General features: G+C 45.3%; 1 protein-coding gene across 1 annotated transcript in view; it reads right to left on the bottom strand.

Annotated features, from left to right (window-relative positions):
- The window catches only part of Acoxl (acyl-CoA oxidase like), a 300,810-nt gene that overhangs the window by 14,793 nt on the left and 259,541 nt on the right, over window positions 1-26,476 (bottom strand). Inside the window, exon 18 of the mRNA XM_042276199.2 lies at window positions 9,045-9,146. Coding sequence (XP_042132133.2) covers window positions 9,045-9,146 — 102 coding nt within the window. The remainder of the gene's footprint in view (window positions 1-9,044; window positions 9,147-26,476) is intronic.

Here is a 26,476-nt window from a genome sequence, read left to right as displayed (position 1 = left end):
GTGCTTTGTGCCACGGAGGTGCACACAGGGGTCAGGAGGGGAAGGGAGAAGGAGAGATCCCCTGACCTTAGCAGTGATCTGCGGCACTAATGGTCTTCCCATCGCTCTGCTTTAAGGTCTTGGGTCCTAGGAATAGATGGTTGGCTAGGATGGATGTTCTAGTTGTTTCCTGCTGTCCCCTGGAGGGGCACCAACAGTCCTACAGAAGGGACAGTGAGTTCAGCCCCTTTCTGGTCATCCTTTCAATTACAACCAGAATTTAAGCCTTTCTAGTTACATGTCTAGTGAGACCATTCCAAAGCAATGCCATCCCAACATCACTGCCTACTCCTTGACCTTGGCCCTAGGCAGGACCTGTGTCTCCTTTCCCTAGCAGACTAGGTCTCACTACCTTTCCCTTTTGAGGGGGAATGTCACAGCAGCATTTCTATGTGTCAGCACGTGCCAGAAGCCACATCAGATGAGTTTAAGCTGGTGGGAAGCAGGGAACTTTTCTCATACTTCTTACAAAGAAAATGAGAGTTGTGGGCAGCAGCCAAGGCTTTAGGGCCAAGGAGCCCTGCCTCAGTTTCCTACTTCTGTGGGTGTTTTTAACATCCACTGCTTGAAACCTCAGCCCACGCTGCATTGGAACTTCCCATTCAAACATCTGCTGAGCTGCCTTCATCCAGGTAGCTTGGGCCGAGGGAAACGGATGGGAAATCTAAGTGTTCTTCAGAAAAACAACATCATCCCTCGGAACATGGACAACAGCCAAGGGGGCGTCTGCAGCAAGTGAAAGCTCTATGTGCTCTTTCTGAGCGTCGCGACTTTGAGTGTGGAGCATACTGTCCTGGAAGGTAAGCCTGACGAGAAGGGCTGGTGTTCCAATGCTGTCTTTCCTGCTTGCAGCTCTTCCCCTAATTCTTTTCTATGTTGGGTCCTCCCCCCCCAAACCTTTTAGCCACTGGACAGTATTTTCATTTATAGTCTATGCTTAGCTAAAACAATAAATGAATGATTTGAGTGAATAAATGCACCACATATAAATAAATAAAAACAATGTAAAGTACAAATGTAATAAATGAGCATTACCTATAAGCATTGCAGCTCGGATGGAAAGGGGTCCTGGCAGTCAGGAGCCAAGGAGTACCACTAAATCACCGGAAGCAGCGTAGCAACAGCTTACAGCTCTGCTCCAGGGAAAGGTCCCCAATGTAACAACTCTGACCCAGCAGGGGAGGGTTTCCCCAATGAAGTTGTTACAGTTCTGCTCAGGTCCCAAGAATGTAACAAGTCTGCTCAGACAGGGGAAGCTTTCCCCAGCCAAAGTGGTACAGTTCTGCTCTGCTCCGTTCCGCTTCCGGTGAAAGATGTTCTCACCCAAACCTCATTCAAGAGATTTATTAGAAGGGAAGAATCCAGGAGTGTGACCACCTCTGCCAGGGTAGAAAAAGGCAGCAGCCAACTGAACAGGCACAGGACTTATATAGGGCTTCTTAGGAGCAGAGTTTTTCCAGGGTGGAGATTTTCAGGGTGGGAATTGGTCAGATTTCAATCCCCGAGTTTGGACAAGATCAGAGATTATCTGGATTTCATACTCAGGGATTGGCTGGTTTCCTGTTCAAGGAGTGGTTGGTTTTCCGGCTCAGGGATTGGGTGGTTTTTGTGTACTGAGTTGGTCAGGGCAGAGTGTATTTCTTTAACTCTGGATTCAGGGCCAAAGTGTGTTTCTTTCACTGGCTCTGGTTTCAGGGCCAGGGTGTGTTTCTTTGGCTGGCCCTTTTACCCTATATTACCCATCCCCTGTAGTCAAATAGTAGCCCATGGATCTTTGCTTTATGGACCTGGGGTTGGCCACATTTTTGTACATTCTTACTCCAAGTCATATCTAAGAATAAAGCCATGGGAACTAGTACAAGGGCCCATCAGTCACCAGCCTTGAATGCTTTTCCTCCTCGGCAATTCAACTATTTGATTGACTGCGCTGAAACTGAAACTATAGCCTTAGGGGTCATTCTAGTAGGAGCAGCCACAGCCAAGAGCCCAGATCACACACCATCAGCAGACTCCCGGCAGCTCTCATCCACTCTGGGAGAAAATGAATCATCCCTTCCTGCGGGGCAGACTGAGGCTGCTGGGTCTGCTCTGCTTCCTCTTACTAGTGAAGCAAAGCAAGAGCTGGGCTCTGCTGGACACATCTGTGACTGCCCTGAAGAAAACAGGCTAAGAGTCATGGGAGAAAGACTCAGGTGGGCTCAGCTCCAGCAGAGACGTGTCCCAACTCAAAATAGAATGACGTTTGGGCAAACTAGTGAAATGTGCTTGAATGGAGGGGTAGGAGTATCAAAATTTCTTGGACATAGTCCTGGCTGGTGTTTCTTTTCTCATTTCATGAATGAATTTTTGGTGTTTGACCTCTGTGACTCTCATGGGTGATTCCCCTCTGAGAGGGAGAGGTTTAACCCTTCTCTTGCTGGGCCTGGGTTTCCCAAACCTCCCTGGATGCCTGGCAAATCCTTCATTACCTGTAATTCATTGGCATCTGTATTTCCAGTTCAGCAGGAAACAGAACCCTACTCAGCACTTTGCTAAGCGTTAACTCCACCACATTGAAGAGGGCCCTCTTTTGATCGGAAGGCCACAGCTAGGCTGTGGTTCTCTCAACACACACCAACTGGAGAGCTCCCCTGGGTGTCGATTTCTCAGTCTGATCTGACCACAGGGCCACCTGTGCTTGATTCTTCTTTGTGTGTCCTCGAGGGAGGTCACAGTTGCAGAGCTGGTAGAACTGACAGAGCAGGGTGGCCGTGCCCAGGTCAGAGGGAAAAACGAGACCATTCCATCCACAACTTGTCTGCTTCGAAAGGTGCCATGAACTAAGAGACTCAGCGCTAAACTAAAAAATGCATGTGTATTCACATGTGCTGATGTTGGAAGCTGAGATTAGAATTTTATATTTTTAATCAATGAAGTTTGGAGATGCAAGGATGGTTCAGTGTATGCATGGCAAGCACTTTACCTATACCAAACCATAAGTACTTAATGTGCATACATGTACATGGAGGTCAACGTCATGGACTATCTTTCTCAGGTCCCCCTGCTTACATGGCAGGTACTGACTGAGTCATTTCCCTAGCCCTGTGTGCTGAGCTAGACTCTTGGATGGGTTTTTAACTTTTCGGTTTGTTACTTTTACTCGCTTATTTAATGGGGATTCTATCAGCCTCACCTACCTTGAAGTCTTTGTGAGAATGAACAAAACTTTCTTTTAGTACAAATACATGCATTTCTAGTTACCAATAGACCACGGCTTCATTGTAACTCCTGGGTATCCTGGGAGGCTTCAGGGGCTAGAATGCTTCCAGGCTCATTGCTCCGACCCATGCCTTGGTAAACTTTCTACTTTGGACTGCTTTTATATTTCTAGAAAAGTGGCAAAGATGATCCAGAGAGTTCTCTCATGCCCTTTACATGGTTCACCTAATGCTAATGGTTTACATAGCTCTAGCCCACTGTAAAAATTAAAAAGCAACATTTGAGCATGGCTATTAACTAAACTACAGCTGCCGTTCAGTCTCACTATTTCTTCTACTGAAGTCCTTTTCTGCTCATTTACACATGGCGGGCAGTCCTCATGTCTGATTGGTCTCTGAGAGGATTTCCATCCTTCCCTCTGTCTGATTCACTCCCCATTTCAGGTCACTTTGGTCACATTGTATAGATGACCCTTCACTTTGGCTTTGCCTGATGTTTGTTTTCTCATGATTAGCATTATGGGTTTCAGGGAAGAAAGAAGTGCTTTCTCGGCATACGGTATCAGCGGCACATGCTAGGAACACACTTTGCTATTGGCAAGAGTAATATTACTCACTTCCTCACAGTAAAATCTGTCAGGTTTATCTTCCGCACACGCTTGGTTTTAAATGTTTTATTTTTAATGATGTGTATGTGAGTGTATCTGTGTGTGGGCACTTGCACATTGAGAGCAGTGTCCTAAAGAGGGCATCAGATTCCTCTGGAACCAGAGTTACAGACCATTGGGAGCCTCCTCACACAGGTACATGCTTTTCATGACTGAGCCATCTCTCCAGCCCCAATTATTTTAGCTTTTTGTCCTAACCCTAGAATTAGCCTTTTCCCAAGACTTCTTGATCCTTTTAGCAACATGTGGTTAGGAGCCAAGCATGGACTTCAGGAGTGTTTGCTGGTACCATTTTCCAGCAAGCACATTACATAAAGGCTTGGGCTTGGGAAGGTACAGGTTTCTCTGACATTGGGCTGGTTACTTTTTCACTCTGAACCCCAGTTCCTCATCAGTGAGCGAGGCAAAACAAGAGCCATTCACAGGGTTGCGGGATTGTGAGGAACGACACCAGATGGGCTAGCTGCTTCTGAGAATAGATTGTTTTCTCACACCAATGTTTCTGCTGAACATTATCAAAATATTTGGGAAAATTCTGGGAAACATCTTCAAAGCATCAATGACTTGATGGAACAATAAAAGCCATTTTAAGAAGAAAAAAAAAAGGAATCTGGAGAAACAAAAAAGAAAATTGCATTTTCCCTGAAGCCATATATCACTTCCAGCAGATCTGAACTTTCATGTTGGCAGTGGGACAGTAGCTCAGGAGGAGGCAGGAGATCATGATAGGAAAACACCAGAGGCAACGCTAGGTAGAAATCTCAACAGGAGACCCTTGCCACAACAAACTGCATGCTAGGGAACAGGCAGGTGAAGTCATTCCTCCCTGAATTTTATGGCTCTTTTGAAGAAACCTCAAGCAAGGCATTCTGTTTAAGGCTGGCCTCCTCCTGAATGTCTCTTCAGAGTGTCTTGTAAGGTGAAGTAACTGTTCAGTTGGAACCTCCAGCTCACCCCTGCACCATCTGGAAAACCCCATTCCTGTCTCTCTCTCTCCAAGCCGCCAAGTCCCGCCCTCTCAGAGAGTCTCCAGCAAAGAAAAGGCACCAAAAAGCCCGGTTCCACATTCCTGGTGACTACTGCCCCTTCCTCCCCTGCTGCGCCAGCAGCCCAAGTCCCTGCCTAGGCTTTCAGCTTTTGACCACACTTGGCACAAGCCCAGCTTTCGGCAGACACATCATCATCCCTCCCCTACAGGCTATATAATCTCCCTGCTTTAGCTCAGCGTGAGGCTTCTCTGGCCTCAATTTCTGGGACTGGAGAACCCACCCGGGAGCTGCTTTGCTCAAATAAACCTGTTGTCATACTTTTTCAGTTCAGCTTGGCATGGCTTCGTGCGTTGGCAGAGGAACCTATCATGCAGGCACAGAAAACCTATTAGTAACTTCAATCAGCTTTACACAAACCATACAGATCATTACTCAAAAACACTTAGCAGCACACAACGGAAGACAACTAGACATAGAGCTGACATAGTAGGAAATAAAATATTGAAGACCTAAGAACTTGGAATTGGTAGCTAAAGGCTATAAAGCAAAAATATTTTAATGTATAGAGAAATAAAAGTCAATGTGGTGCATAGAGACTAAATGTGCCAGAGATCACATGATAAAGAAAGAAGGGACCTGTTCAGAAAAACATTGTAACACCTGGGATAACACTCAGGGAAGGGGATAGGCTAGCCCAAAAGAGAATCACACCTGTGGAGTCAGGGAACTTGAAATACTGAGGGAAGCACCTAGGCCACTTTCAGGAACACAGAGAACCCCAGTCCATCTCGTGTATTTCTCAGACCCCTCCTGGTTCTGGGTATCCATCTTCAGTTGACTGAAGACCCCAAACCTACTGGTGAGGAAAAGCTCCTGATTTCATGGATGACGAGGTTCCTGTAAAGGGGTGTGATGGAGGTGGGAGAGGATGGAGCTACGGCGGCTCCCCTGTTCTCTCCCCTTTAAGAACACTTGCGTGCTCCCAGTTGGCAGCCTAGAAATCTGACAAGGAGGCCTTTGAGCAACCCCATTTGGCCTTCAAGAGAAAGCTAGTTCTGAGGTGGCTGGCTCCTTCCTGCTCACCTCCCAGGATGCTGTGAGGGTCCCACGGTTGACAAGTGTGGAAACCATGTTGTACTACAAGAATACAAAAGCACTTTCATGTCTTACATAAAAGGTGGTCTTTACTCAACTTTCCTCTGCTGTATTTTTCTTTTCTGCTAATTCCACATTACTGGTGGCATAGATTCAAATATTTCTTTATATAATTTTTTAGTAAAAAATTTCAGAGAATATCATGAATACTGTATTTACATTATTCAACACCTCTCTCTCTCCCCACTCTAACTCCTCCCATAGCCCCCCACTCTCTCTCAAGTTCATGACCTCTTTTTTAATTATTATTGTTACATACATACATCACACACACACACACACACACACACACACACACACACACACACTCAAGTATATGTAAAACATCTACCGAGTCAATTCAGTGTTGCTTCTATGTACATACGTTTAGAGGTGATTGCTTGGGATTAGATAACCAATCGTGAGCTTGTCCCTGGAGAAAATGAATTCTCCTTCAGATAGCAGCCATTGATTGTCTGTACCTCTTCATCTAGGGATGGGGCCTTGAGGGACTTCCATCCATATTGGCATGCCAACTGTTGTCATTACGCAGGTCCCTTTCAGGTGATCATTATTGATCATTTCAGGTGACCATTCATGGGTGCAGCTGTCCTGTCCTATGTAGAAATCACTAATAAGTAGTGTCCTGGTCCTCTGGCTCTTACTATATTTCTAGCCTCTCTTCTCTGTGCAATATTGTTTAAATTAAAAGGTGGTTTCCTTAGCCAGGTGGTGGTGGCACATACCTTTAATCCCATTGGAGGCAGAGACAGGCGATCTCTGAGTTCGAGGCCAGCCTGGTCTACAGAGCATGTTCCAGGACAGCCATGGCTATACATAGAATCCTTGTCTTGAAAAACAAACAATAACAACCACAACAAAAATCTGGTATTCTTTCTTATTTCCAAAGCGAGCACTGTCTTTGTGAAATGTCCTCACCAAAGACAGCTGCCATCTAGTCATTGCTTCCCTTACTGTTCAAGCATGCCCTCAGAGTTTCTATATCAGAGGCACTGGAGAGATGGCTTGGCTGTTAAGGCACCGGCTTCTCTTCCAGAGGAAATGTGTTCAGTTCCCAGCACACACATGGTGATTCATAACTGTCTGAAACTCCAGTCCCAAGGGATTCAATGCCATTTTATGGTCACTGAGGGCATTGTACTACATGGTGCACAGACATATTATTCAGGCAAACACTCATACATATAAGATAAAAATGAATGACATAGGTGTCTTTAGCAATAGGGCTCCACCATCAGGTTGTGATGCACAACCTATAGCCTTGCCAATAGCCTGTGAAGTTTGGGGGTTCCATGGGACCCCATTGGCCAATAATTCAATAAGATGTAACCCTTTCCTGGTACAAGGTTTTTGTTGGTGGTATAAGAAATCCAGTTGGGACATGGTCCTCCCCATTGTAGGGCAATTCCATTTAGATTCCTTTCCTATAGGTATAGATTTTTAGGAAGTCTCTACAGTAGTATGTTTCCATATCACATTTAAAATGGCCTTAGTGTTAGTTGTCCCTCCCAAGTTCCCCAAATTTACCCTGCTCTCCCATCTCCCTCTCTACTTAATCCTCCTATTCTGGTTTCCCTTGGTCTCTCTGAAACATTTTGCCTTCCTTAGGAGATCTGACATAGAAACTGCTTCTTGTAGTAGATGGGAATTAACAGAGACCCACTGCTGTGGGATGTCATTCTGTATGCTGTGAATGTGTTGCTCTGATTGGTTGATAAATAAAACGCTGATTGGCCAGTAGCCAGGCAGGAAGTATAGGCGAGGTAAACAGATGAGAATTCTGGGAAGAGGAAGGGCTAAGTCAGGAGTTGCCAGCCAGACACAGAGAAAGCAGGATGTGAAGCCAGAACTGAGAAAAGGTACCAAGCCACATGGCTAAACATAAATAAGAATTATGGGTTAATTTAAGTGTAAGAGCTAGTCAGTAATAAGCTTGAGCTAATGGCCATACAGTTTGTAAATAATATAAGCCTCTGTGTGTTTACTTGGGTCCGAGCGGCTGCAGGACTGGCGGGTGAAAGAGATTTGTCCTGACCATGGGCCAGGTGGGACACAGAAAAACTTCCGACTACAACCCACAGCATGACAATGTATAGAGAATGAGGGACTTGGAACACAGTCCTGTGTGGGATACCTTTATCAAACCACTCCCCTTGAGGCCCAGAGATCTGTGTGGAAGAGGATGTTGAAAGATGGTAAGAGTCAGAGGTAATGGATAACTCTAAGGAATGTCATCCTTCAGACACAACAGGACTGATGCCCACATGAGCTCATGGAGACTGTGTTCTCATGCACAAGACCCATCCAGGTTCAAGGCAGACGGGGTCCCAGCACTGAAAGGGGAAGTGGCCCCAATCCTAACCAAGAAGCTGTCTGCAATTGATAACTGCAGGCAAAGGGATAATCAGTTTTCTCCAGTGGGGTGTCACTGAGCACGTGAACCACACTGTTTGTGTTTTTAGAAGTCCGTATTGGGACTGTCACTACAACAAGCCCCTTTGAATACTGCTCAGACTGAGTCTTCTACCTCTTTGTGCTTCTCAGAGGAGATGGGCTAGGAACAGGCTTCACAGTTGCTGCTGCTGTCTGTGTTATCTCTCCTTAGAGCAGTGCCTTAGGATGGGTTAATGGCCCCACCTTATGTTCAGGCATTAAGTAGCTCTTCACTTCCGTGGTTGCTACTGACATAAAAATACACAGGACATTCTGAATATGAAGAATGAGTTAATATACTTTGGAAGGAATAGAAAAATTGTTAATACTCCTGCCCCCAAGTTAAAAAAAACACACCTTCCTGTCTCCACTTTCAATGTCAGGAAGTTCATGCACAGCGAGTCAGTCCTTGTCACTTAATAGAATCATAAGAGACTATGGAACACAAAGTCCTAGAGGTCAAAGGTCAACGTTCAGAGACTCACAAGCAGGACTGTTTCCTAAAAGAGCAACGAGCCAAAGGCTGGTGCACAAAGCACCTCTTCTGCACTGGAGACTCTTACCTGAGCCCTGATCCGCATGCTGGCTGTGGGAGTCAGGTACTTGTGTTCTAAGTACCAGCCCCGCTCCTGGAACACCAGCTTCGTTCCATACAGCAGACAGAACTGAAGAGTGAGAGACAGGAAAGAAGCTAACGTTAGAAAAGTGCGACTGTATGGAATCAGGGGTAACATCACAACATGCCTTCTAAAACCAGAAAGGCTTGCTTTAATTAAAATGGCCATGCTTTTTAAATTTCCAATAAGCCTTGAAAGCAATTCTAAAAGAATAGACAGTTTAATGAAGTCCTCTGTATCACTCCCATTCAAGATAAAAACCTATTCTGTGTGGACTTCTTGGTTCATACATAACTTCCCTGTATCCTCCCCACCCAAGGTGACTTAGAAGTCCACACAGAACAGCTTTTGAAACCCATGTGTAACTCTGGTTTGCTTCCCTCCTCATTCATGAAAAATGCTCAGCAATGTCACCTTGATATTTTCCACTGAGCAGCATTTGATTAACTTTCACAAAAATAGCACTCCTCATTTACATCTTGCCTCGGCATGTTTTTTTTTTTTTTTCTGTTACATTTCTGAAACTGAGCACCCTGAATGATGTCACAGGCAGCTGCCAAGCAAAAACCAACCAGTTTTCCAGAGGCAGAGTGGCTTTTCACTTAGCTATTCATCCATTCGCCGTTTAACGTCCCATAATCTCCACTCACACAGAGAGTGGGGGAGTTCTGTGCAGAGGTCTTCGTGTCTCCACAGCCAGCTGCAGTTATCAGACCTCAGCCCCATTTCATCTCGACTCCCACTCAAGCCCCTCTGTGGCATTGTGGCACAAAGCCTAACCCTACCGCTTCGTCCACGAACACCCATCACCTTCATATCTCTAAAAGATGATGACTCTTGCGAAGATGGTTTTAGGTTGGGGTCACAGCTCGGTGACAGGGTGCTTACCTGCACGTGCAGGGTGCTCAACGTGGATCCCCACCACCCACTTAAAAAAAAATAAAAGCCGAGTTTGGTAGGGAATGCCTGTAATCCCAGAGCTGGGAGTTGGAGGCAGGGGGTTCACTGGCCAGCCAGTCTGGCCAAGTGATAACCTCCAGGTTCAGTGAAAGACCCTGTCTCAAAAAGAAAGGAGGGGGCCAATCAAAGAAGATGCTGACTGTTGACTTCTGCCCCCCCAATGCACACAAATGGGTGAGCGTATCTTCCTGCACGGATGCACAGACATGTGCGTATGCATGTGCATTACACACACGATATGTGTGGGCAAGTTGTAGGGAAAGCATCAGGGGCAGTGGGGCTCCTTCCAGCTGGCAAGTCTGGTGAGAAGAGTCAGGTGGGAAGATGAATGCAAAGGGCAGCTGTCACAGTCGGAAAGAGCAGTGCAAAAGGGACTACTGGAAGACGAGTCCTGGACCTCAGCGGAGGTGTCTTCCCCTCGGGGAGGTAAGAAGGAAACCAGGAAATTCTAACAGTGCACTCTGTCTCTGGGGTCTCCCGCTGTTATCTGAACCCAACAGAGTTGAGAGGACAGGCTTCTGCCATGATTTGAACATGTTTCCCAGGAGTCCTCCTGTTGGAGACATAATCCTCAAATTCAAATGTTAATGGTACTTGGAGGCGGAGCCTTTGAAAGGAAATGGGGGTGACATGGGGTCCTGAGGATGAGAATGACATGACAGCTTTTATAGGAAGAGAGAATGGAACTAGAACCCTTTTCCTGCGATGTGCTTGGCCGTACTAGGATGCAGCAAGAAGCCCCTCACCAATGCTGAGCAGACGGCTGTGCCATGCTCTTAGACCTTCCAACCTACAACACAGCTGTGAGCCAACGAAACTGCTATTCTTCATAAAGTATCTGTAGGGTAAAAGGGCCAGCCGAAGAAACATACGCTGGCCCTGAAACCAGAGCCAAAGAAACACACTCCGCCCCTGACCAACTCAATACAAAAACCAACCAATCCCTGAGCACAAAATCCAGCCAATCTCTGAGCTTGTCCAAGCTCAGTAATTGAAATCCCACCAATTCTCACCCTGGAAATCTTCACCCTGGAAAAATTCCACCCCTAAGAAGCCCTATATAAGCCCTGTGCCTGTTGAGTTGGGAGCAGCCTTTTTCCACCATGGTAGAGGCAGCCGCCCTCCTGGATTCTTCCCTCCCAATGAATCTCTCGAATGAGGTTTGTGTGAGACCTTCTTTCCTCTAAGTGCAGTGCAGCAGAGAAGTAACAACTTTTCCTGCCAGCGGGAGCGGAGAAGAGTGGAGCAGACACTTTCACTGAGGAAACCTTCCACTATCAGAGCAGAGCTGTTACACTCCAGGGGATCTGAGAACTGTAGCAACTTTGCTGGGGAAATCCTCCCCTGCTGGAACGGAGTTGTTACTTTGGAGAAACCTTTCCCGGAGCATGGCTGTAAGCCACTGCTGCGCTTCCGGTGACTTTGTGGTATTCCTTGGCTCCTCACTGCCAGGATCCCTTTCCATCTGAGCTGCAATGCGTACAGTATCCACTTGAGGTATTTTGTTACAGCAACAGGAAAGAAACTAAGATAGATTGCATCCACTTGAGCCAAGTAGGTCAGCTTCCCAGGGATGTAATAGGATAGAGAAGAGAATAGAACTGGAGAGAAGACAAGGTATTCACCATAAGTCCCAGCTTTATCTGTGATCATCAGCCTCTCGTCCAGTCCCACCAATTCAAAAGTCCACTGAATCACAGAGAGCTCCTGGCAAGCCTGAATCTGTCTACACAACCCAGGATTAGTTCCACACTGCCGACTGCACCAGACTCAACATGGAGCTTAGGGACTGGGTCTGCTCTTCCCTTCTTTAAGCTCTTAAGTTGCCTTCCTGCTCACACTCTGTGAACTGGCTTTCAAGTTTCACCTCGTTTCACGAATATAGCTTAGACTCTGCGGAGGCTGCCCTCCCTGCTTGTCCTGGCAAATAGGAGTGAGTGTTGGTTCGCTGTGGCGACCAGAATCACATCTAGGTAGAGGTATCAAGGACCCAGGGTCAGCCCCCCCTTTTGTGTCCAGCTCTTCAGGGACTCTGGGTGCTGGAAGAGTCATTTATGTTCAGCTCTTCTTCATTCTGGCTGTGAGACTATGAATGAGCTCGGATGAGCTCCAAGAGGTCTGGAGAGTTCCTGCTTGGTTCTGTCTAGAGTTCCACAAAGGGACTGGTAGGACTCAGTCTCCAGTGATTCATACTGTTGACCTTGTAACTTCTGCTGCCTAAAAAACAAATCAGGAGTCTAGGACGTCTTCTAAATACCAGATCTTAACAGTACAGATACTTTCATATTTCTATTCATTCTCCCCTGCTCTTGGTGCGTGTGCGTGTGTGCGTGCGTGCGTGTGTGTGTGTGTGCGCGTGTGCGCGCGCGTGTGTGTGTGTGTGTGTGTGTGTGTGTGTGTGTGTGTGTGTGTGTTGTTGATGCCCATACAGAGGCTGAGGGGTATCCCACTGTATCACTCTCTCCCTATTCCCTTGACACGGAGTTTCTCACTGAACCCAGAGCGAGGCTAGCGGCTGTGAGCAGGCCCCAGTGATCCACCTGTCCACCCCCTCGTGGCTTTTCACATGGGGACTTAACCTCAGATCCTCATGCCTGCACTGTAAGTGCTACAAACCACTGAGCCATTTCTCTAGCCCCTCTTTTTGTTGTTTTTTTTTTTTTTGTTTATTTATTTATTTTTCCATTTGAAACAAGAGTTTCACATCGTAGCCCTGGCTGGCCTGGAACTCGCTATGTAGACCAGGCTGGCCTCAAATTTATATAAATGCACCTGTTTCTGCCTCCCAAATGCTACCGCCCTGACCTTTTTGTCTGTAATAGAATCGGCCTTAACAGTTACTTCCCTCTTACTACACAAACTTAGTTTAATTTTGTTTTTTTTAAATATTTATTTTATGTGTGTGTGTGTGTGTGTGTGTGTGTGTGTGCCACATTGTGTGAGGGTACTCATAGAGACCAGAAGAGGGTGTGAGATCCCTTAGAACTAGAGTTACAGGAGGCTGTAAGTCATCTGACGTGGATCCTGGAAACCGAACTCAGCTCCTCGGAAGAACAGAAGTGCTCTTGACTGCTGAGCCCACTTCAGCCGACCAGCTTAGTTTCCGTGCTGTCTTGAACCCGATGGCTCCTGGGTATTTCATTCTCTTTTTAAGATGCCGGAAAGGAGGAACTGTATCCAGGTGCTGTTCCATCCCTGTGGTCTGTGGAGGTTCATTGCTGCCTTGAGTTTGGAATCTATGCTTTCGAATGCAGAGTGAGATAGAATGTACTCTCACACAGTCACATTTTTAAATAAACGAGTGAAAAGTATCACGTGCCATTTGGTTTATAAAAAATATTTGATCATTTAATACTTCCACCTACACCCTACTATGAACAGCTTTCAACAAACCCACGAAGACATAACTTCATCCCTAAGGGAATGCTTATAAATTTGTTCTTTTAAAGTCACCTCCATGGTGTGCTCTACCACAAACCCTTCAAAATCACTACGGATTTTGTTTCAATCTTCTGATACCATATTATATACGTTTGTGAGGCCTTGCTTACCATACCATAAAACTTTATTCTTCAGAGCTTAATGAAAGAAATCAGATAACTTTTTCTAAAAACCTATGGGCTCTGGTTTGGGGTGACATGACCAGGATGGCTAATGTTAATTGCTAACTTTGCAGAATCTAGAAATCACCTGGGAGACAAGTCTCTGGTCATGCTTATGGGGATTATCTTAATTGCACTAAGTGATGTGGAAGGACCTGTCCACTGTGGGTGGCACCATTCCCTGGCTGGCATCTGGACTATGGACGTAGAGAAAGGGAGCCAAGCTCAACATGCATTTATTGCTGTCTGCTTCCCGATTGTGGATGTAATGTGACCTGCTGCTTCAGACTTCTGCAGCCTTGACTTCCTGGCCAGAGTGGACTGTGCTCTTGAATGGTAAGCCAGAATAAGTCCTTCCTCTCTTTAATCACCGTTGTCCAAGTGTTCTGTCACAGCAACAGAGTAGAAGCTAAGACAGTGGAGTTGAGACTGGGAAAACTCTGCAAAATGAATGGTGGCAGCCGTGAGGCCAGCGTTCAAAGCACATAAGGCTGAGCTGATGGGGAGCTGAATCTTCCCTCCTTCAGTCTTCGTGCTGCTGGTCCCTCAAGGCAGGTGCACAGGAGCAGCCTAGCTAAGCCACTGCTTTGTAGCTGGGAGGGGAGCCCCAGGGGACCAGACAGCTCCAGGAAGGTCATAGAGAGGGTGGTCTTGGGGAAATAGACCCATGAAACTGTTTGTGAACTTCTGAGCTCAGCCAGAGATGTGTCTATTTGAACAGACGTTGCTAAGCACCAAGAGGACTATGGACATGGAACTGGGGCACAGAGGTGAATGCAGAAACTGGACAGGCCAGTGAGTGGCAGATAAGCAGACACTCTGAACGGAATGACCATAGCAGATTAGCATAGCATGTAAGGGAAAACAAAGGAACAAATAGTGGATAAAAACAAAATAAAGTGGTGGACATAAACATCAATAGTGACATATGGACATAAACATCAGTAAAGGGAAGTCATCTAAACACATCAATCAAGTTAGGGATTTTCAAAATGGTTTTTTAAAGTTTAAAAATAATTAAAGTGTGTGTGTGTGTGTGTGTGTGTGTGTGTGTGTGTGTGTGTGTGTGTTGCTCACAAGTGCAGTGCCTGAGCTGGCCACCAGAGGAGCTGAAGTTAGAGGTGGTTGTGAGCTATCTGATGTAGGTGCTGGAAACTGGGCTAGGGTTCTCTGCAAGAAAAGTATATGTGCTTAACACCAAGCCATCTCTCCAGATCCCTCAAAATTAAGAATCTAATTTGTGTATAAATCAATTCAGATATGATAGAGGTAAGCTAAACCCATGGCGATGGAATGAGATAATCCATGCAAAAAGAAATCCAAAGAATCCTTCAGTGGTTGTGTCAACACCAGTCAAATAGATGCGAGGGCAAAGAAAATACCCGGGAGTAAAGAGGAAATCACATAATAATAAGGAGAAATGAAGAAGCTGCAGATAGATATGCTGCTGAATATGAGGGATATAAATAACAGGCATTCAAGACAAATTCTTCAGACAAGACCAAAGGGGCAAGAGGACAGATCCACAGTGTGACCGGAGGTGTCAACATTAGACTTTCAGCGACGAGAATTTGAGAGATAAGAATTTGAGTCAGCCAAGAGACTGTTGATGGACAGAGGATCAGTAAGAACACAGAACTAAACACTTTTTGTTAACCAATTAGATCTTACTGATATAACGTTCTATGCCACAGTAGCATTGTTTTTTTAAAGGTATATGAATGAATCAGAAAGACAAACCATATCCTGGATCATAAGAACAGTTTTAACAACTGAAGTGTAAATAATACACATCTTTTTAGTTCTGTCTGGGCTTTGTATTACATATGTACTCTCTCTCTCATACCTATCTATCTATCTATCTATCTATCTATCTATCTATCTATCTATCTATCTATCTATCTATATGTTTCTATATGTTGTAGAGTGTGTATGTGTGTTGCACTTGAATGTACAGGCATGCATATGCACAAGTGTGGAGGCCAGAGAAGATGATGGGTGTCCTCTATCAATCTTGATCTTACTGCCTTGGGGCAGAGGGTCTCTTCTGGTTCAGTGAGAACCCGCTTATTCTAGGTGGGGTAACAAGTGAGCTCTCGGGATCTACCATCTCAGGCCCTCACTACTGAGATTTCAGCTTCTTCTTGTTGTTTTTTCGTTTGTTTGTTTTTTGAGACAGGGTTTCTCTGTGTAGCTTTGGTGCCTTTCCTAGAACTCACTTTATAGCCCAGGCTGGCCTCGAACTCACAGAGATCCGCCTGCCTCTGCCTCTGCCTCCTGAATGCTGGGTCTAAAAGTGAGCACCACCACCACTGGCTACATCATTTCTCATATTGTGGTATACTTATCTCTATTTCCAGATGTTTTCTTTGCTCTGGTCTGATTTTCCTGATATTAAAACACTGTATGTCCTATAATTTTCATAAAGCTGGCCAAGTAACCAATAATAACAAGAGAAACAGAGACAACCTTTTGACACTTGGAGACTAAACTGTACCCTTCTTAATAATTTATAAATGAAGAAATAAATCTCAAGGGAAGGGAAGGAAATTAAAATAAAATATGCAAATACTTATGGGATGTAGAGAAAGCAGTTCTCATAGGCAAATTCACATCAAATTTTTAGCTTAAAGAAGAAAAGTTTAATGTAAACTTTCAGCTCAATAATCTTTAAAAAAAAAGAGTAAAACAAATCCAAAGCAACCTGACAAAAAATAAATGTAGGATATAAAAAGACAAAAGTAAAAGTAACAATAGAAAAGCAATCAAGATAAATAAATGAAAACCACATTTGTTATTTGATATAATCAACATAATTAACAAAATTCTAATGAGCTTAAGAACATGAAAATAGAGATACCAGTTATTAAGATCGGATATGAAGATCCCAGCCCACAACTCCAGCAGAAAGCCACTGACCTACCAGAGACGACACCAGCTCTCAGAACCACAGAGACAACAGTGGCACCCCAAACCCCAGAGGTCAGGCAGGCTGCCAAAAACCATAGTGGAGATACCCTACTGAAACAGATATCACCATCAAAGATAGACATTACCTAAGAGTAAAGGGTTGGAAAAGGATTTTCCAAGCAAACAGACCCAATAGCTGCTGTAGCTATTCTAATATCTAACAAAATGGACTTCCAACCAAAATTAACCAAAAGAGATGGGGAAGGACATTTCATACTCATCAAAGGAAAAATCCCCCTAGATGACATTTCAGTTCTGAACATCTATGCCCCAAATGAAAGGGTGCCCACGTTTGTCAATGAAAAGTTACTAAAGCTTAAATTACACGTTGAACTCCACACATTAATAGTGGAATATTTCACCACTCCATTCTCACGATGGACAGATCATCCAGACAAAATCTAAACACAGAAATAATGTAACTAACACGTTCTGACTCAAATGGACCTAACAGATATCTACAGACATTTCACCCAAACACAAAAGAATACCTTCTTCTCAGCACCTTATGGAACCTTCTCCAAAACTGACCACATACTCAGTCACAAAGCAAGTCTCAACAGATGCAAGAAAATTAAAATAACTCCCTGCATGCCATCAGTCCACCACAGATTAAAGCTGGATATTAACAACAGAAACATATAAACTTATGGAAACTGAACAACTCGCGACTGAATGATCACCATGTCAAGGAAGAAATAAGAAAGAAATTAAGGAAGAAAGAAGAAGGAAATTCAACACTTCCTAGAAGTCAATGAAAATGAAGGTACTCCTCAAACTTATGGGACACAGGAAAGTGGAGCTGGGAGGAAAGTTCATAGCACTAAGTGCCTTCATAAAGAAATTAGAAAGATCTCATACTAGCAACTTAACAGTGCACCTTAAAGCTCTAGAACAAAAAGAAGCACACACACCTAAGAGGAGTAAATGGCAGGAAACAAACTGAGGCTGAACCCAATAAAACAGAAACAAAGAGAACAATACAAAGAATCAATGAAACAGAGTTGGTTCTTAGAGAAAATCAACAAGATAGACAAAAACCTTACCCAAACTAACCAAAAGGCAGAGAGAGAAAATCCAAATTAACAAAATCAGAAATGAAAAGGGGAAATGAAAAGTCAATGCAATGATCCCTAATAGCATCCCATTATACTCATAGATAGGAGCCTGGCATAACTGTCCTCAGAGAGGCTTCATCCAGCCACTGATGGAAACAGATGCAGAGACCCACAGTCAAACCTTAGGTGGAGCTCTGGGAATCCTAAGGAAGAGGGGGAGGAAGGATTGTAGGAACCAGAGGGGTAAAGAACACCACAAGACAACCCACAGAATCAACCAACTTAGGCTCATAGGTGCTCAGAGACTGAACAGACAATCAGGGAGCCGTGTGTATTTTGGTCCTCTTGCGGGACACCTAACAGTGGGAGCAGGGGCTGTCTCTGACTCTTTGACTACTTTTGGGACTCTTTTTCTCCTACTGGGTTCCCTCATCCAGTCTTAATATGATCGGAAGTGTCTAGTCTTACTGCAACTTGATATGCCATATTTGGTTGATATCCATGGAAGGCCTGCCCTTTTCTGAAGAGAAACAGAGCAGGAGTGAATGGGAGATAGGGAGGAAGGGGGAGGTAATGGGAGAGGAAGAAGCTGGGGAAACTGAGGTCAGGATATAGTATATGAGAGAAGAATAAATAAAAGAAATTATAGTCACTCGGGCCCTGAAGTAGGGTGTGCCCTCATGTGCTTAAAGAAAAAAAAAATCAGTTATGAAGTAGCAGAAAGCTACATAGCCCCACAGAAACCCAAAGGCAAAATGGGAAACCATGGGCATCACTCATGAAAATCCCCTAATTCAGAAGAAATAGAGCAATTTATAGAACATTGTGTGTTATTAGGAATCACACAAGATGAAATACTTGACTAGAATAGTCTTACAAAGATAGAAGAAGCTGAATCTATCATTTAAAAGTTTTTGAAGAACAACCATGAGACATGATGGTGAATTACACCTCTCTCTAACGAATAACACTAAACATGTATAATGTCTTCCTGCTGTCTTCATTAGAGGGGCTTCTTCTATTCCTGCATTAAAGGCCATCACCAAAACCAACTCGGGGATGAAAGGGTTTGTTTCTTCTTACAACTCTTGGGTTACCCCAGTGGAGGAGCGGCTCTCAGCCATGGATGGGTTTTGCATTTGGCAACTTCTGTAGATATTTTGTTCATCGAAACTGAGGGATTCCATTAGCATCTAGAGGTAGAAGCTGGTGATACCACCAAATATCCCGGAGTGGACAGGGACACTTCCCTCCCCACACACTGAGGCTGGACGTGCTGAGTATGTAGACACACATGTGAGTATAACAGTTACCTGCTACTGTAAAAATACCTGATGTTACCAACTGATAAGGAGACAAAGCTAATTCCACAATCAGGCAGAGATACTACTCTTAGGCCTCTAGTGGGGAGTAGAAAACAGCCAAGTTTGCTGAGACATAAAAGAGGAAGAGCCTAGGGTCACACCTCCCTTTTCCAGGACACGATCACAGTAATCCACACCCTCTCAGCAGGCCTCACATCTGTGTTGTCACTGTGGGCATCAAACCTTTACTACATATGAGCACATTTATGATCCAAAGGATGCGCCAAAGCTGAGAAATGCTGTCTCAGAGAACTGAAGGCCTATGCTCACATAACAGCCTACACACAAATATTCATAGCAGCTAAACATCTTTCAGTGGGTGGACAGATAAACTGTGGTAGATCTATATAATAGATTATGACTCAGCCAAATCTCCAAGTCATCATGCCAAGAGAAAGATGTGAATGTAAAAAGTCTAAAGGTCGTAGAATTCCATTTGTACAGTCTCAGAAAGAGAAAATATAGTGACAGAGACTAGAACATTGGTTTCCATGAGGCACTAGAAAGGGAAAACAGAATTAAAAAACCATAGCAGAAGACTATTTTTAAGAAAGGTTAAATTGTGTTGGATCCTGATTGTGAGAGTTTACACAAACCTATGTGTGTCAAAATTCACAGTCCTGTACTTTCCTGAACAAAATCATGTGGCTTCATAGTAACTTAAAAATATGTATTTTTTTAAAATTAAACTCCAAGTTTGGCATTTCTGTCTTCAACAGATCACCCATGAGCCTGTAAGATTATAATGGATGCTGGAGAGCCAAGACAGGAGGATCACCATTATCTCTAGTTCCACCTGAGCTGTGTAGCAAGTTCCAAGCCAACCTGGATGTAGAGCAAGACCTTTCGTCAAAACAAAACAAAATATTGTAGTGGTTTGCAAACTTCCCCTTGGAGATGAAGATACCCTAACACTGCAGAGCAAAGCATTACATACCCGTTAGATGATGCTCTTGTGAGCACATCTGTGGTGCTACCAACTGTTAAAAGTTTAACAATGCACTTACGTGCATTTCACGGTGCTTTATAATAGTGAACATGTACTGTGTGTGGTACTGAACACTGACTAGACTGCACAGCATCGTTTTGTAGTGTCTCCCCTCTTACAAAAGCAGTTGCCAGTAAAACCCTTATGCCAGCCACAGATGCAGGCTTCTCCTATTTGCTCTGTCTCCTGAGTGTGTCAGGGTCTGGGGGGCTTCTCAGAGCACACCCCTTCACTCAACATCTTCAGCATCTCATTGATGCTCAAGTCCCTCTTTTTTGAAATGGCAGACCCCAAGCTGAAATGTCCATGTTCTCAGAAGGCTTCAGCATTCAAACCTTGTCTTCCTCCCTCTTGGGTTCTCACAACTATGTGGTTTTCTCCCCCTCCATTACACAGTTTGCCTGCTGGTGTAATTATCTGGTCATGTGACTCACTCCTTGACCACAACATGATCAAAAAGGTGTAGCTCATGCATCTTGGAATGTCCCGCTGTGCCCAGGCCAGTATCTGGGCCCCATGTGCATTCGTGAAACCATGGAGTTCAGAGAGCCTTGGCTCCCGGGAGTCGAGGCCCACTGGGACTCACAACAGAGAGGGGTGGGGGGCTGCCTGCGATTTATGACAAGCCGGTGGCCTACATCCATAGCCTGAGCTGCATAATCAGCTGGGAGATGAAGCAAATGGACCAAGCTGGCCTATGGTGTCAGAGAAGATGAACAAAGCTTATTAACACATGGGAAGAGCAGCGTGAGCACAGAAGAGCTTCCCCCAGCAGCAACCCAGTTCTCTCACTGTGATGAAGTGGTCTGCCTCCAGCCTCAGCCTTTAGCCGCTTGGGATCCCCGTTACTGCCTTGTAAAATTGATGGGCGATGGTGCGCTCTCTTGGTTTAAGGAATTTCTGTCAGCATTAGCAAGAAAGTACCAGCTTTGCGGTTTCTAAGGGCGTTCCTTACAACAGGAAAGTGACTTAAATTGGACCAGACTGGAGCAATGCCTACCTCTGAGCCACCTAGTTCCCATTCTGTCCCCTTCAGGTCCCAGCTGTGAGCTCAGGTAAGGCAGTCATAATCATATGTAACCCAAAAGGGAAGGCAGTATTGTGTCAATTTTAGTGTAATATAATTTGACCATCTGAGGGAGTTGTTCATCATTAAAGCTTATTTTCCAAACTATCTGGAATGTGTCTCCACTTAAAAATCCCAACCTATTCATTCTAGGAGTGGAAGGTGGGGGAGAAGTCTCATGGATCTCTTTGGCTTTTTCTCTCTTTTGCACCATGTTCTGAGGCAGAGATGACTTCTCTTCAGGATGGGCCACATGCTGGTGTCATGGCTGATCAAACACATAGGAGCTGACAAAAGGCAGGGATGGCCCCAGAGAAGCCTGCCGTCTGCCTCACTGATGATAGGCCTGGAGACAGATGCATCCTGCTCTCCAGATGACAGAAAATGTACAGAAATCAGCAAACACAAAGGGAGATGAGAGAAAGCTCCAGATATGGAGGCGGAGGCCATGTTTTTATGACCTTGTGAATGGTCTGGACGGCAGGAGCCCCGAGCCCTGCTTTGTCTGAGCACCAAGTAGGGACGACAGGGAGAGAGTTCTGTAACCTGGTGTCATACAGCTGGCGTGTGGCTGCTATATTCTCGCAGATCCACTCTCCTCCACCTTGTAGAGTTTACCATGCATTACAGGAGTGAGGAAATTCAGCAAACCAGCCACGCAGGCTAGGTTATACCCCTAGGGGCTCCTGCATAACCTACTGTGCAGGCTGAGGGCGGCAACTTGGGTCCTAAATGTCCCTCAAAGGCCTGTATCTTAGAAGTTTCGTCTCCAACTTGAAACCTTTAAGAGGCATGGCAGGGTGGCACATCTAGTCACTGGCATGCTTGAAGGCATACTGGGGAGCAGGGCTCTTCTGTTCACCCTAGCATCTTGGCACAGAGATGAATGGCTTTGTTATATTGCGCAGCTTCCAGAACCAAGGCACCCCAAAGTAGGACATCCACCCGGTCCTTGACCGAAACCTTTGGAACCATAAGCCAAAATAGAGCTCTATGTGGTGGTATTGTGTTCCCCAAAATATTGTGTACCCTAATAAACTTATCTGGGGTCAGAGAACAGAACAGCCACTAGATATAGAGGCCAGAAAATGGTGGCACTCACGCCTTTTATCCTATCACTTGGGAGGCAGAGATCCGTCTGGATCACTGTGAGTTTAAAGTCACACTGGAAACAGCCAGGCATGGTGACATAAGCCTTTAATCCCAGGAAGTGAGGGCAGGAAGCAGAAAGGTATATAAGGCATGAAAACCAGGAACTAGGCTGATTAAGCTTTTAGGCTTTTAAGCGGCATTTCAGCTGAGATCCATTTGGATGAGGACTCAGAGGCTTCCAGTCTGAGGAAACAGGATCAGCTGAGGAACTGGCAAGGTGAGGTAGCTGTGGCTTGTTCTGCTTCTCTGATCTTCCAGCATTCACCCCAATACCTGGCACCAGGTTTGTTTTTATTAATAAGACCTTTTAAGATTTGTGCTACAGCTCTAGCCTCTTTCCCCCCGCCCCATTTCTTTCTTTTTTTTTGGGGGGGCGGGGTTCGAGACAGGGTTTCTCTGTATAGCTTTGCACCTTTCCTGAAACTTGCTTTGGAGACCAGGCTGGCCTCGAACTCACAGAGATCCGTCTGCCTCTACCTCCCAAGTGCTGGGATTAAAGGCATGCGCCACCACCACCCAGCCCCCCATTTCTTGTGGTATGGGGGATCGACCGAGGGCCTCATGCATTGTAGGCAAGTATCTTACCCCGAGCTATATCCCAGCTCTCAGAACCACAGGCCTGCACCACTACAGCCACTAACCCTCCCTCTCAATAACTTGCTTGGTTGGGTATTGGTCATAGTCACAGAAAGCTGACTCACACATTGGCTGAGAAGCACGCATCCAAGCTGGAGACTTGTGGATAAGCACTCAGCTCAGTCAGACACAGATCCCGACTTAACTTCCTGCCATCCCAGATTCTCCACCATCTTTGGCTTCTCCTCGTCTTATTTTGTCTGTGAGTGCCCAGTTACCACAGCACCATTTGTTAAAGAGGCTGTCTTTCTTCTGTTGGGTTTGCTGTCTCCATTTCAACAAGCCAGGTGGCCCTACTGGGGTATGTGTTTCATGTTTCTGCATTCCCCGGCATGATCTGTTGAGTTATGTGCGCATGCGTCCACCAACAATGTCGTCTGGATTACTCTAATTACAATAGTTGAAACTGTTTTGACTGATGCCTCCCACTTCATTTTCTTTTCAAGATCTGTTAAGCTCTTCTAGGTACTTGACATTACTTAAAAATTTCAGGACGCTTTTGTTCCAAGCAATAAGACTTTTTAATAGGAATTATGTCAATCTTGTGTATCCTGATAAAAAGAACTTACGTATTTACTGTGTAGAAGCTTCTAGCTCATGACTCTCTCCATTTATGTAGATCTACTTTGATCTGATTCATCAGCATTTCAAATCAGTCCCACACATTCAAGCCCTACAAATGTTTTGGTAGATAGTTGTGTGTGTGTGTGTGTGTGTGTGTGTGTGTGTGTGTGTGTGTGTGTATGCATGCATGTGTTTTAATACACTGTACATTTAAAATGTATTTAAACCATTCAGTGTCCAGGTGTCCATTACTAGCATTCAAAAATAATATCAATATTTTCATGTTGACCTTGTATCTATAACTTTGGTGGACTCAGTTTTCAGTTCCAGCAATTAATGTTTTTCTTTTTTCTTTCTTCCCCTTGCTTTGAAACACCTTACAGGTGCGTCTAACCGTTTGACATTGTAACACAGCATTGTCATCTACAAAGCTCATACTTGAGAAGGGTGCAATCAATTTATATATATATATATAAAACCCCAAACCAAAACAGAACAAAAAGCCCATGAATTTTTAAGTCGGTTTACTGTTTTGTCTTGGGAACCCTCGTGGCTATCCCAGGCACACGAGCAGGTGGCTGCCAGCTGGACACACCTGCTAGTGTCTAACCAGACAGGCAAGCATGTCCCATGGAAGTCAGCGGTAGCTTTTCATCTCGCTTGTCTAAAAGGATACTGTTTGCGTTTTTTTCTGTTTCTTGCCCTGTTGCACTGGCTTCTAGAACCAAAGTCAAGGTTACCGTCTTTATAGGCTGCCTCCTTCTTGGACCTTTTAGTAAGCAGTGCCACTTTCTCTTTCTCCTCTTCCTCCTCCCCTCCTCTTCCTCTTCCTCATGCTGCTGTGGTGGTATATAGCAGCCTTTTCTAGATTGCGAGCTGCTCTTCTTTCTATTTTGTTTTCAACAACTCTGGGCTATGAAACTTCCCGAGAACTCGGAGGACTCCAGGCACACCATGCCTTGGGCCAGGTCTCCTGGCTTGCCTGTCTCCTAATGTCTATTTTAAGTGACTTCTTACATTTAACAGAAATCATGGACATGAGGAAGTCTGACTTTTCATACAATCTGGTCTTTTACTTTGAAAGGCAGGCTAGTCTTGTTCCCATAATTGCTCTTAGTCCTGGCATTTGTGAAATCCCTTTCAGTATGTAATCTATTAATCAGACAGTTGTGGGTGGGCTCTGCCTGGCTGTCCTTCCCATCTGGCTAAGGCTTCAGAATACAAGTCCCTGTCCACTCCTTGACAGTCCAGGAGGGACAAAAAAGAGTGGAAAAGACTTCCTTAAAGCTGGAAAGATTGTATCAGGAGACTGAGAGAGACAGCAGTTGCTTAGCTTGTGCCTTCATGTGGGCCACTTTTTCCCTGATATTTTAGTCTAAAAATAACCCACTTTCTTTCCTCCCTCTGTCCCTCCCTCCCTCTCCCTTCTTCCTTCTCCCCACCTGCCTAGGTTCTGGCAGAAGGAAGGATGAGACCTAACCAGTCCTTCAGCTTTCCCACCACATACCAAAATTGAGATCCTGGTGGGTAGTTTATTTTATTTTTTCTTTAATGGTCGTTCAACCAAAAGTAAGCCACTAAAATTTAGTAAGGACAAAAGGAAGAGTTCACTGGGTGCAGAGAGCAGAAGTCACGAAGTCTCAGACAATTCCCGTTATTACTCAGGGTGCAGATGTGACAGGTGGCGGGCTGCCTCCTGCAGGTGCTGGGGTTTGCCGCCTCGTCAGCCACGCAGTGTGACTTTTCCCATAACGGTAGCACTGATGTCCCCTAGCTGTCTTCTGGGAAACGTGTGTTCTTCTAGGGCCACTGTGTGACGGCTGTCCGTTCGGCTGGATCCACAGCACGGAAAGCCACTGATGGATCTCTCCACTCACCCTCCCAAGCGGGTGCAGAAGGGAGGCTCCCTGTGCACTTCAGATCTTGGTCCCCATTTTACTGGTGAAGTGGCAACTGTCAGCCAGGCTCCCTTCCCTGGTCACACTACCCTGTCTCTCAGCGCCGGAGGCTACTCTCGGCTTCCGGTATGTAATTCCTACCAAACACTTCTCATTTTTGTCCCGAGTGACACCTCCCCTCCTGCCCCGTCTTTTAGAGTTGAAATGAGATCCGCTCCATACATCTGTGCACAGAGGAAATGGGGGCCAGTGAATGCCAGGAGGCCCTACTTCGTCACAGGCCCCGTGCCTGGCATGCATGAGCCGGTCCCCAGAGAGCTGCTCCTGCCATGCTTGGAGGAGCAGCTCGCCGCATTTCCAAACATGAGGATTTCTGCCACCTCGTTGCTTTTCTGCTTAGCTGTGGATTTAGATGTCTGACGATGAAGCATCAAGGGAAAGATCTGGTGAGATGTCCCCACAACGGATGTCATCTGCGTGCTTGTGCTCCCCTGGGTGATGGAGCACACAGACAGCCTGACCCTCATGCTACTTATACCAGAATGACATTGGCCCCTAAGCAGAGGGCTTTGTGAGGAGTTAGTTGTCGTCTTAGAATCCCACAGCTCAGCAGACCTCTTGTTCTAAGACAAGAGACCCCCTCTTTCTCTTCCCCTGGTTTCTAGCTTAGAGATTACACTCTGAAAACAATTCTAGGGTGACTATTTACGGCAGCTCCTGTTAGAGTCTCTCCCAGAACATCTGTCTTGATACCCACTCGAGAAAGCCAGGTCTTCCTGGACAAAAGGAGTACTTACTGCTACCTCAAGTCACCTCTGGGTCAGTTAGGGAAACATACACCTCGGAATGGAGTACCAGGACACCCTCCTCTGGCAGGGCAGTTGTCAGGGTCCCTGCTTTGCCATCAGCTTTCAGGGCACACATCAGTGCACTGCAACTACTCTATAAATGGAAAACTCAGAACATACCTTGTCACGTCAACAACACTGGTAAGTGCTGTGGAACCCACACAGTCAGCTAAATTTAATTTCCTGCAGAGATGCAGACTTAACTCCAATGCCACCTCCTTTGAGGAGTCCTCTCAAGATCCAGATTGACTTAGGGTCTAGCCGAGTACTCC

The sequence above is a fragment of the Peromyscus maniculatus genome, chromosome 4 (assembly GCF_049852395.1).
Source record: "Peromyscus maniculatus bairdii isolate BWxNUB_F1_BW_parent chromosome 4, HU_Pman_BW_mat_3.1, whole genome shotgun sequence".
NCBI classification, from domain to species: Eukaryota; Metazoa; Chordata; class Mammalia; order Rodentia; family Cricetidae; genus Peromyscus; species Peromyscus maniculatus.
This window is presented reverse-complemented; position numbering and strand designations above follow the sequence as displayed.